General features: G+C 40.8%; 2 protein-coding genes across 2 annotated transcripts; both read left to right on the forward strand.

The window, feature by feature from the left end:
- The first annotated feature begins 2,782 nt into the window (after positions 1 to 2,782).
- On the forward strand, positions 2,783 to 3,190 carry LOC135502210 (uncharacterized). The gene has a single exon (XM_064794865.1). It carries the CDS (start codon positions 2,783 to 2,785, stop codon positions 3,188 to 3,190), a length of 408 nt encoding a protein of 135 aa, XP_064650935.1.
- Positions 3,191 to 10,091: 6,901 nt separating this feature from the next.
- On the forward strand, positions 10,092 to 12,827 carry LOC135502211 (uncharacterized). Its single transcript, XM_064794866.1, has one exon. It carries the CDS (start codon positions 10,092 to 10,094, stop codon positions 12,825 to 12,827), a length of 2,736 nt encoding a protein of 911 aa, XP_064650936.1.
- Positions 12,828 to 13,405: the final 578 nt, after the last annotated feature.

A 13,405-nucleotide genomic window follows, 5' to 3' on the forward strand; every position in this document is an offset into this window, starting at 1 on the left:
TATATATAGTACATAATCAGCTATACAGTCTTTCTTATCTGGTAAGCAAAAGGAAGTAAAATTTACCAGTGAGGCGGGGTACATCTTTTGGTAGCCAGTCAGAACGTCCCAATGCCAGAACGTCCCGGCAAATCTAGTCATAACGTCCCATACCAAAACGTCCCAAGTCAAAAACGTACCAAGTCAAAATGTCCCAATGCCAGGAACGAACGTGCCGGCCTCGGCCCTCGGCAACTCCAGCGAGTGCATGATAGAAATGCCCGTGAAATCGCCTGCTCCATCCATCTTGGCTCGACGTGCTTGAGAGAGGCTGTGCGTAAAATGGGTCACTGAACATTATCATTTATGGGATGCCGAAGTGGAAATAATTCAAAAGTTACTTCTGACGTGTCTGATATAGAATATTTATTGCAAAATATACCTGTATCACTCATTGTATTTATTTCTTAAACTGGTAACGGTACATCATAAAATGGTCTGGTGTAAGTGAGATGATTTCACCAAGATCAAAGGCCTGGTGCTAATTGGTGAACACTGGCATTCATTGTGTGAGTGAGATGATTTTATCAAGATCAAAGGCCTGGCGCTAATTGGTGAACACGGGTCAATATTTCAAAAAGGGAAAAATAAGGTGGAGACATTCGATACAATGAACCATAATAATTCCATGTTTTCTGTTCAGTTTTCAATAATATATGACCAGACACTTTTATTTCTCGTAAGCGGAAAAATTTGTGATTAAAATCAAGGTCACAGTGAGGGTCATAACATTAAATCTTATAGAAAAATGTCATTACACTCACGGAAATATAAACATAGAAAACGAATATAGAAATGTTTATCCAGAATTATTCCAAGTCATAATCAAAATAATATGACATTAGCAGATGTTTCGGGAAAATGTAGCTAATTCCTTTTGGAATATCATCACTCCCTTGGTTGGAGATATAGTTACAAAACAGCATCCGACCAATTTTCTCATTTTGGTTATTTGAATTTCTGCCTCACTATATGTCAATGATGAATATGTTCTTTCTATACACATAGGTTACGGCTGTGATGTGATCCATTCATAATGTAAAAATTGTTCTATTGTCATAATAGAGCTTAGGGATATTTTTTCCATTGAAAGTAGTAGAGTGTAATGACAACGTGTGTTAGTGTAATGACAAGACGTGAGTGTAATGACATTATAAAATTAAGAGAAGTAATAACCCTATCGATGGACCCAATATATTATTTCTAATCATTTAAAAGCCTTGTTCGAAATAAAAAAAATATTATTGATATTATATATGTGTGAGTGAGTTGATTTCATATTAAGATCATTATGTTCATCCGATCGGGTGGGTCTTTAATTAACAATTTATGCAATTAGCGGCACCTGTAATCATTCATACAATGGGGATTGTTTTGACAATTATCTCCCCTCATCACTCCAGTGAGATGTTGAGATGATGTTCATCTAATCCTGTAGGCCTTTAAATACCCAGCGATTTTCACTGTTCCTCATTCCAACCGAAGGAGTACAGGAGAGTCACGTCGAACCGAAGAAGAATTCAAAGATGACAGAACAAGATTCATGTATTGCTTGTGGGCGAACCGTCAGAAGACGACAAGAAGGTATCCTCTGCGATGGATGTAATCGTTGGCAGCACAGGATCTGCGGGACTGGGATTACCCAAGAAGAATACCGGAGGGCTGTGAAACAAGGGATGGAAATCGAATGGAAGTGTGAACCGTGCCGCCTGCTTGAGATTAGTCATCCTTCTGCTGAGAGCACTCGTTTGTCACTCGAGTTACATTTACCAAGAGAGCATGTTCCGATGGATATCGATGAAGACCAGCCTCCAGAGGAAGAGCAAGCGCCTGTCGTTACTGTGGCTGAAATGCAAGAGGCTGTTGATGAATATTTTGCCGAGAGGAATACTAGTAACCACGAGGAGACGCCCGGAGACCAATCCACGCAGATCTCGAGTGACGAAAACCAGCCCCCTGAGGAAGAACAAGGTACTTTTCAAGTACCGCCACGTATCGAAGAAGAATCGCTACAGGATGAAACACCGCGAGACGTTCTTCCGAATGACACCGAAACAGAAACGACGTACGAGATAGTTTCTACGGGCTCACAAAAAGGCAAACGAAAACTGGCAGATAGCTTGGGATATACGTACACCGTTAAACGTCAAGGACAAACCACGACGGACTGGACTTTGCAGCGTCCGCAACAAAAAACGTCTGGTGCCGGGCTGGAGTGAAACAGACGGGGAACAGCTTCGAGAGACGTCCGCATGACCACATCCATCCACCACAATTTGGTGCTGCTGCCAGTACAAGAATACGAGCGACAGTAAAAGATACGGCTGCAAGTGCCCGAGAGATGTTTACGTCAGCTGCTGAAATCGTCAACAAAGTAATTGCAGAAGAGACCACCCCAAATGCGCCATTACCAGCTATACCAAAACCAGAAAACTTGGCAACAGCTGCTAACAGACATCGTCAGAAATCACGGCCTAAAGACCCAACCACGCTTGCTGAAATCGATGGCATAGATGAAAGCTTCATCCCTGAGAACTTTCTAAGGAAAACCGTAAAAGCCAATGACAGAAGACACATGGTATTCGCAACGGAAAACATGGTTCGTCTCCTTGGAAAATCTTAAGTCTGGTATATGGATGGGACTTTTAAGCTCGTGCGGATGCCATTTACGCAACTGTTCAGTATACATGCATTGGTGAGAAGTGACGATGACATGAAACAAGTGCCTCTGATGTTCGTACTGATGTCGGGTAAACGGAAAAAAGACTACAAGAAAGTGCTGAAGGCGATCAAGAATTTGATCTCAGGGAATCCAGTGCTCGAAAAGATCGTCATTGACTTCGAAGCGTCAATGTGGAGGGCCATTCCGCGTGTCTTCCCTGATGTCCAGATTACTGGATGCGCATTTCATTGGTGTCAGTGCATCTGGAGGAAAATTCAAGAAATTGGGCTGGCGACTGCTTTCAGGAATGACAACGGGACGCATAAACTGTGCAAAAAGTTCATGGCATTGCCATACCTGCCAGCCGAACGCATCCGGCCAATGTTTGCATCATTGGCACGTAAAGCTACGACACCACTGCTTGCTGCTCTGTCGGATTATATTCGAGAAACGTGGATTGACGGGTCGCTGTGGACACCAGAGACGTGAAGCGTCTTCAACCAGGCCGTGAGGACGAACAATGATTGCGAGGGATGGCACGGGATGTTGAATCGTCATGCGAAAAAGAACAACCTGTCTTTCTATATCATGGTGGAGCTGCTGCACGAACAGGCAAAACTCGTGGATGTTCAAGTTCAGCTGGTGTCCGAGAACAAACTCAATTGATGACAACGTAAGAAGTACCGCCAGCTGCAGGGCCAGCTTTTTTAACTTTGGGATAAATTCATCGCTGGTGAGAAAACTGCCAAGGACTTGCTGAAAAGGTGTGCCCATCTCGTCGTGCCTAGATGAAACCAATTGTGAAACTTGTAATAGCAGCCCTACTTCTTTGTGAGGCAAATGTGTAATAGGCCTAATACTTTTAGGCTAAATATCACAATAATTTATGAATGAATGTAACTCAATCCTCTGTGACAAAACTTCCATGATGTGTAAAATTTTGCATGATTTTTAGTGGTTTATAAATAAAGTTTATATTATGACCCAGATTTTTCGTCCATCGTTAGTTAACCTGTACTCACAGGGAAGAGTCCGTGAAATCATAACTCCCGGGTCATATCTGCAGTCCATACAGCCACCCGTAGGCCTACCCAGCCACTCATATTCCACAGATCTAGGCTAGACTAGGCCTAGGCCTGTCAAAGATGATAGAATAGGCCTTGGTAATGAAGAGATCAGGCTTGTCCCGCCCCAGATAATCCTACATTCAGACATTAAAACGGTAGGACGTTTTTGAATCGGGACGTTCTGGTGTTGGGACGTTTTGACTGGGACGTTCTGGTGTTGGGACGTTTTGGTAACGGGACGTTCTGGCACTGGGACGTTCTGACTGGTAACCACATTTTTTTGAGTTGTTAAAAGGTAGAATTAAAAATCTTTATTTGGGAGCTCACTTTTTAATTTAATTCTTTTTAAGTTTAAATATTCATTAGGGAGACTGGAGAAAAGGAACAAGAAGAAAGGAAATGCATTTCGTCTTCAATATCCTTATTTAATTGAATAGAACAGTGAGGGCATCAGCGTTCGTTCCGTGGAATAATGGGACGACAGTGTCAACCCTTTTTAATTAGAAGACAGTGATCACTTATTGGGAGTTTAGTGAGAGGGTTTTGCGATGTGTGTTATGGATATCGTCAAGAGTGTTTTCATTAGCGAATTTATTTTTAAAAGAGAGATATGTACAGAATTTGTGCTCGTTTGAGTGATTGTATTTTAGATAAAAGTTTTATATTATTATCCATTATGGCCGCTTCGGCTCGCCATACTATAGCTGTGTTGATTGGTGGGCGATTGCGCGAGACTGGTAGGAGACTTGAAAATCAAAATGGCGATGTCAAACGAGAAAGTTTCTGTGAGACAAGACCACTAATGAATATTCAAAGGTTGGAGGGTCGAGGCCTATCAATTAGACGAGTGCATGTTTTTTACTCTCAAGTACATATTTGGAGAGGTATTGAAAAAATATTTGCTGTGGCAAGTCTACAGATATAAAGAAATTATTTGATGAAAAAATTAATTTCGAATTTTGCTAATTGGGTAATAGGGGGCGTGTTTTGAGTTTTTTCTGCCAGTTGGCTGAAAACAGTGGAAATATCAAAGTCTGTCTAATTTGTCGATTATAAAAAAATTTCCGTGGTCAATCACCAATTTCCATCGCACCAGTTACTCGCAAGACTAACCCGTATATCATATCCGAATTTCAGTTTCACTAGTTGACGCATTCTTTGATGCGTCGCGGTCAAACATTGACAATTTAACTGCTAAAAGGCTTAAAAAATCAATTGTGGTCTTGTCTCTATTTACACTACATTTTGGGTCAATATAGTGAAAAATTTGAATGTGCTCAAATCACTCTAATTCATTTAGAATATTGTATTGCTGATGATTTAAGGTCAAAACAAGCTAAAATAATGAGAAAAAAACTTAATTTGACCCAAATAAGAGTCAACCTAACCCCGGTCTAAGTTCGGTTTCATTTTTACAAGTCTTGTTGTGTTGCCATTCATTTTGTAATTTCTTTGAAACTACTTAGGCCTTGATTCTGAAAGTTGTGCCCTAAGCAGCAAAGATATTCCTAAATCACATCCTAAATTTTCAGCTCCATAGCTTGCTTATTCTGGCCAGGGCAGGTCTTTGAATTTGGTGCTGTTGGCTGCAAAATCATGACTTTTTGTCGATTTTGTCCTCTTTCGTCACTTTGGCACAGTTGTACCACTCTTTGAAATGTCTCTCATTTCTCCAAAAATGTCCAGATATGACTTTCCTTTGTTGGAGAGTTTTGGGATGTCATCTACATTAGTTTGAAAAAAATCTCAAAATGTTAACCCCTGAAATGTACCTTCATTGAGACAAGACCACTAATGAATATTCAAAGGTTGGAGGGTCGAGGCCTATCAATTAGACGAGTGCATGTTTTTTACTCTCAAGTACATATTTGGAGAGGTATTGAAAAAATATTTGCTGTGGCAAGTCTACAGATATAAAGAAATTATTTGATGAAAAAATTAATTTCGAATTTTGCTAATTGGGTAATAGGGGGCGTGTTTTGAGTTTTTTCTGCCAGTTGGCTGAAAACAGTGGAAATATCAAAGTCTGTCTAATTTGTCGATTATAAAAAAATTTCCGTGGTCAATCACCAATTTCCATCGCACCAGTTACTCGCAAGACTAACCCGTATATCATATCCGAATTTCAGTTTCACTACTTGACGCGTTCTTTGATGCGTCGCGGTCAAACATTGACAATTTAACTGCTAAAAGGCTTAAAAAATCAATTGTGGTCTTGTCTCCTGTGGTTTTTTCCGCTTCGATATTGAAGTATGTTACTTGTTATTTGTTGGGGGTGGGGCCTGGGCGACATGTGACGTTCGCGTTTCAAGGTATGGAGACGACGTCCCTTTTGGAGAGGGCGAGGCATATACGTTGGGAGAAATTTTCGGAAATATTCCTGCTGCTGGGTACTAACGATTGTTGCAGTCGTGCATCGGATATGGCGACGAAAGACATTTGTGAGCGGTTGGAAGTACGTGATCAGTTTTATTGTTTCAAGAAAGGATAAGTTGTTGTATAACTATTTAGGGTGTTGCACAGTGTTGTGAAGTTTTAAAGGGGTATATTGTTCGATTTAATTGTACACAACGCCGTAGTCTTGGGCTGTGGTGAATGTGCTGAACTTGGTGCCCAACAATGCCATATGGCGGTCCGAAGCGGTCATAATTGAATACTTGTTTAACTCCAATTATTTTGAGTTAAACCTTAATTGTACACTCCTGTAAATGCTAAAGTACTTTTTCAGTACTTATTGGATTTTTGGCTGTTTTGAGTGGAGCATTTGATTTACTCCTTCGGGGTCCTTGGCTACGTTTTTGAGCCTAGATTACAAATGTCCACCAGTCCAAGGGGGTTTTTTGTAGCGTGAAGAAAAAAGGATAAGTTTTTTTGTTGTATGTCTGAAGCAATGTTATATGCACGATTTATTTATTAATTAGTTTTTGTTTGTTTTTCAGGAAATTGTGGTGTTTGTTCGAATGGCTGCTGGTGATGCTTGTGTGATTGTTAGTACCATTCCACCAAGGAACTGAGGGTCAATGGCATGGTCGAAAGCTAAGCAAGTGAATAAGTTCATTAAGAGTTTGAAAGGAAAGCTTGGTGTGAAGATATGCAATGTTTGTGTAAGTGATTGAATATGATTAGTTGTTGGAGTAGGCCTACTGGTATTTATTCCAAGATTAGTTGGAGTAATTGTTTGTATTTGGTATGTACGGTACTGGAAAGGCTGGCATGGTAGTATTTTTATAGAAAGGTGATAGGTGTACCCAAAAGTTTGTGGTTTGAAAATTATAATGATATAACAATAGATTAGTGATGTGTTCAATTTTGGTTGTGTTCTGTTTTTCAGCGTGTATTTTGTCAGTCAAAAGGTAGAAAAATGGAGACGGGGGATGACAGAGTTGCGAAACCAGAGCTGTTTTCCAAGCGTGATGGGCTTCATCCGACAGAGGAAGGCAGCCAGGAGTTTTCACGTTTGGTGAAAATTGCACTAGGAATAAGTGGAGGACGTGGCACAAGACGGGATGATATTGTCATTCAATATCCGTATTTGTATTGTGGAGTGTGTGGTGCTGCTGGTCATGATGCTGGTGGTTGTAATGGTTTTTGGTAGGTACACGCGAATGCTGATGGGAAGTTGTTGCTGATTGGTTTGGGTTGGGATGTTGTGTTGTTGTTGGTCTGCGAGTGATAGGTTCATTTGTTTGGGATGTTGTGACGTTGTTGGGATGGGGTTGTGCCTTTGTTTAACCCTTTAGCTACTGATCCGCCCGTAGCCGCCCCTGTTTAAATCTACCACTGCGCCTGTACCAATGCACATAATTCACTAATAACACCATGGGGACATGGTTGCCTACCTTATAATTCATTTAAAACTCGTTTCTAGGTGTGCTACAATGTATTTTCATGGAGAAAAATAGCTTTGAATGAACATCTTGTACTTTGGTGAAAATGCCGCCATGTTGGATTATGATCGAAAATTTCGTGACACAAATTGGGTCATTGTGAAACCAAAACTGGACAGATTTTCATCTAACTACTTCCAAAAGATTGTTAGGACACTGGACAATTGGAATATGATGGTGGGGACATTCACGAAGTACGAACACATGGAGTAATATAGGCCGAAAGCCGATGCATGATACCGCTTGGTCACTACAGTAGTCTTACATGTAAATGTACATGCTTATACACTGTGCGTGTTTATCACCTAAAAAAAGTCAGTAAAAGTGCATAAATAGCAAGTTATTAGTGGAAGATCGATATGTTTTGCCAGTAACACATCAATATATGACATTCTGTGGTGATACATAGACATTTTTGGTCATTTCTATCCATAAAAAGAGGTGTTTGTGGTGAAATTTTAGATTCGAAGATGGTGGGTTAATTCTGGTTCGTGGAGGGTTAATTCAACTAAAATGGCCTAAAATCGTGTAGATATGAATGTATTCTACCAAATAAATAACACTTGTAGTGTATGAAATACAACTTTTTGTATCTCTTTTTTCAAAAGTTCTTTACCTAGTCAAAATCATGATTTGGCTTTAAAACTTCAGTGAGCAGCAGGTAAAAAATTGTAGGATCCGTAGTAGCTAAAGGGTTAAATGGAAGTGTTCATTAATTTTTGAAGGCGTCATATCATTAAAGTAATTGTGGTTTTGTGCATTGTTTGTTTTTTTGGATTACTGGGGAACTTTTTGTTAGTCTATTGATTATGGTTTGTATTAAACTTTTTTTTTTTCTGTTTGGTTTGCAGGTGTGAACAGTGATGTTGTATTGGAATCATTTCGCGTAGTTTGTGTTGTGTATGATAGTATGGCGTTGTCTGGACATTGTTTAATGACATTTGGAGTACTGTCAAGAGTTGTTATTAGCAGTGAGAGTAATAAGCAACTTCGTTGAGTGCTTGGTGTCGAAATTATTTGACGGTGTTTTGCGGGATGTGTTTATGGTGTAAGTACAGTAAGTACATAATATGTGGGGTTATATTGTGTATTATAAAATGTGAGGTTATGTTGCATATTTTGAAATGGTTATGGATAGATGTATTCGTGTGCTGCAGGGAATGTCAAATAAATGTGTAATGACTATGGATGTTTTTGTTTGTGTTATTTAATTGGGTGTGCATATTATGTATAGCATTGGCAGGTTTTGGGTGTGGGGGGCTGGCGATTGTATTGGCTATGGCAGTTTACGGCACTCGATTTGATGGAGAGCTTCATGCATTCATGTAAGTGTAGGACTGCAGCGTTATGCCAGCTATGAAAAGTTCGAAATGTGGCAACTATTTGAAACAATCGGCATCTATCACAGGTGGTCTATGATGTTTGTGAATTTATGATCATAACAATTTATTGGAATCAATGACTAAAATCCTTGTGGATGATGTTTAGGATGACCCATTTTCAACTAGCAGAGAATGAAGCAGCCAGCAAAAGAATGAATACCCTAATGGCTGCAGATGACTGGAGACCAGGACCATTTATTCAGCCATAAGGTTGTTTCCTGTCAAGAATTGACAAGTTGTCATGTCAAATTTTGTGTCCTATAAATCGTTATGAAGTCGGCATTTTATATACAACTTTTGTACTCCTCCTAAATAAACATACAAATCTTGTTTTATGTAAACTTTGTATATTCTATAGATATACAACACTCTAATGTCACAATGCCTCTCTCACTCGCTTTTATATAGCAAGGTGTATGAATAAACATGACACACCAACTATGTACAAAATTGCTAACAAACTGCACCATTTGTCAGTACACCACATGAAATACAGAGATATGTCTTAATTCTAATCTTTCATTAGCGACACCATTTCTTACCCGAGTGCCTCCTTCATTCATACATCTTGTACTTTAACTCAAGATACCCATCTTTGAATATTTTTAGTGTACCAAGTACTACAATGTCAATGTATTGAAGTCATGTTCTTGTAGTGTTATTGGCTTTCAATTATCTTGTCAAAATACCACTTGGTTCTCGCAAAATCTCAATAAAAACAAATGCTATTGCATGTATTGCATGTATTGCATGTATTGCATATTCTAACAGCTTGTTCAGGATTGGGTTAATTCTGCCGCGTCCTAGATACACTTGCGTCGCCATCTATGCTGTACACTTGTAACGAAACTTGTAAGGAAATGGAGCATTGTGGGAATAAAGTTGTTCAGCCATGTTTTATCTTCTACAACTGTGTTTGTGTAATTTGTGCCAAGTTTTATCTAAAAATCCGTCCAAAAGGAGGAAACGTCCCGAACAATTTGGTGCCAAACCCGCATTAGATGTCATTAGTGTGATATGAACCGTAAGTGGACATTGAAATCGCTAATTAGTCATGGAAAAACTTGTGAAAACCCGCGGTGGTTGTCGGAGTTGGGTGACGCGTGAAAGTAATGCGTTGCACGCGTACCTCCGTGATGACAAAGCAGTGACGGTACAAGGGTTGAAAATTATGGTGTCTGAATTTGAAAAGAGACTTGATGTCCTGGACGAGGCTCAGCAGGCGGTTGAGGACGCATTCGACGACGAAGGGCAAAGGGACGTTAACATTGCCTCTGCTAGCGATTTTCAGATGAATTCGCTGCGTGTAAAAATGGCGGCCATGGCCAAGATGGCAGACCTGGTAGATGAGAAAAAGATAGCACCACTTAGCATTCCTGGCACGAGTTGTGATGCTGTAGCTAAACTTCCGAAGATTGAGAGAGAGAAGTTCAATGGTGACAATTTAAAGTGGCAGAGTTTTTGGGACCAGTTCAACGCTATTGTTCACAATAAGCCAAGGACTGCTGCTGTGACCAAGTTCAGCTCTCTCTTGTCGTCATTGGGAGGTGATGCCCTGGAGTCGATACGAGGATTCACGCTTACCGACGCAAACTATGATCTGGCCCGAGCATGTCTGACTGACCGATACGATCGCAAGGAGAGGATTATATTCTCTCATATCCAGGCTTTGTTGAATTTTTCAGTGCCGACTGGTGTTGCTGTTGCCGGTTTATGGAAGCTGCGTGATGATCTGAACAGTCATGTAAGATGCCTTGCGGGCTTAGATGTAAGCGGAGAAAAGTATGGCTTGTTTTTAACACCACTCGTACTCTCCAAACTGCCTACAGAGATAAGAATGGAGTGGGCAAGAGTGGGAGAGGGGAAAGAGCGTGATCTACAGTTCCTTCTCAATTTCCTGAAAGTCGAAATCGAGCGACGTGAACGGGCTGATGGTTTTCGGTCAATGCAGTCTTCAAAGGTGAAACAACATGCTTCAGACGAGACAAAACGTACTGTCTCAGTACCCCCGACGGCGTCTGTTCTTCATACTCAAGGTCAAGGACATAATCGTGGTGCTTGCGCTTTCTGTTCTAAGTCTCATCCATCTGAGAAATGTTACAAACTGACTAAACTGCCACTAGATGAACGTCATAAATTCATTCAGGAGTCTCGTGCATGTTTTCGGTGTTTGAATATCGGTCACATGGCCAGAGGTTGTGCTACGAAATATCAGAAGTGTGGAGGTAGACATCGTGCCCTTCTTTGTGACCCCACTAAAGTAAAGTCAAGGCAGCAAACCCCAGCTGAAAGGAGTGGGCAGTCTGGCAGTGGTTCAGGACAAAGTGGCTCTCAGGCTCAGTCTAGTTCTCAGTCTGGCGAGTCTGCGTCACATGTGACGGTGTCCTGTACTAATGACAGAGTGCACACGGTGCTACCAACAGCTTGTGTTTCTGTGAGAGGTCCGAAGGGTAGGATGGAGACTGCCAATGTACTGTTTGATACTGGGTCAGATACTACATTCATTTCTAGTGCCTTTGTCAAGAAAAAAGTACCAGAATGGGTTACTTCTAAATACATGTCTTATGCTGCATTTGGTGGTAATACACCTTCATCATGTTCTGTACATAATGTATATAAGGTTGATTTACAGAGTAGAACGGTTGAGAGTAGATTGTTGCAAGCTGTTGAAGTGAAAACTATTGGTGCACCTCTAGTCAGACCAAAGATTTCTGCTCAGATTTTACAATCTGTTTGTGAGTTGAATTTAGCTGACCAGTATGATGAAAAGAAAGAAGTCAAGATTGATTCACTGATTGGCTTAGACCATTATTGGGATGTTGTGAATTCTGATGTTAGGAAGTTGTCAGAGGGTCTTGTTGTGCAGAGTACAGCTTTTGGCTGGGTGATATCTGGTTCATGGTGTGATGAAACTGTAAATGTATCTTCTCCTACTTGTCTTCTATCTCATCAACACTCATTAGTGTCTCTTTCTGATATCCCTGAGTATAGTTTGCATAGGTTTTGGGATTTGGAGACAATTGGTGTAAGTCCTGAGGTTGAGAGTTGTTCTGAAGATGAGGTGTTGAGAGAATTTAATGAAACAGTCAAGTTTGTTGATAGTAAATATGAAGTTCAGCTCCCATGGAAGGAGCATGTGTCGAAGTTGGATTTGTTGAACAATAAGAGCTTGGCTGAATCTCGTCTTGAGAGTTTGAATCGTAGGTTAGCTAAGCACACCCAGTTGAGACAAGATTACAATGACACTCTTTTTGATTTAGAGGGTCTGGGTATCATTTCTGAGGTGCTGGAGACCGATTTTTTGCCTCCTGGTCGACCTATTTTTTACCTACCACATCATCCAGTAGTAAAGGTCAGTAGTTTGACAACTAAGGTTAGGCCAGTATTTGATGCCTCGGCCAAGGGTTATAACAAGGTGTCTTTAAATGATTGCATGGAATCAGGACCTGCTCTCCAACCCAGTTTAGTTGATGTACTCATTAGATTCCGCCGATGGCGTGTTGGTCTCATTGCTGATATCACGAAGGCCTTTCTACAAATAAAGGTTCGGGATGAAGATCAGGATGTACACCGATTTCTGTGGGATGTAAATGGCCACAGGCGTGTCATGAAGTTTCTTAGAGCTCCCTTTGGGAACACTAGTAGTCCATTTTTGTTGAATGCCACAGTTCGCCATCATATCTCTCTGTATCCTAAGTCAAAAGCCATAGAAGAGCTTGAGGAAAATCTGTATGTAGATGATTGGGTCACAGGAGCAGATACTGATGATGAGGCTTGTGATCTTTTTTAGGAAGGCCGCGAAACACTAGATGAGGGTGGATTTCAACTTGCCAAGTGTGGTTCTAACAGTGAGACTGTGAATGACATGTTTTTTTGAGAGTTTGGTGCAAAGCATTCAGGGGTCGAGTCGGTGAAGATTCTTGGCCTAAAATGGCTCAAAGTAGAAGATTGTTTTGCGTTTGATGGGGTTCAGGTACCCATTCAGTTATTCACAACTAAGAGAGTAGCATTGAGTTTCCTGGCAAGATTGTATGACCCACTGGGTTTTTTGAACCCTTACGTCATGGTTGTCAAGGTTATAGTGCAAGACATCTGGAACTTGAATTTGGATTGGGATGATGAGGTGCCCATTCACAGCGCAGCCCTTCTCAGAATTTGCTTGCATGACCCTTGTCAGTTCCATGGTTGGCCAACAGATGTCTGCACCTCCCGGATGTGGTTAGGGTCAACCCTAGGTTTAGGAGCATATTTTTAGAAACTGTTACCGGCAGGTGCTGCCATCTGCTAATAGATAGTTGAGTGACGAATCAAAATGGCCTTCTGCCGACGAGGACTGGATTTATCTGTAAGTTTTCAGCTATATTTCAC

Source organism: Lineus longissimus, chromosome 18, assembly GCF_910592395.1.
Source record: "Lineus longissimus chromosome 18, tnLinLong1.2, whole genome shotgun sequence".
NCBI lineage: Eukaryota > Metazoa > Nemertea > Pilidiophora > Heteronemertea > Lineidae > Lineus > Lineus longissimus.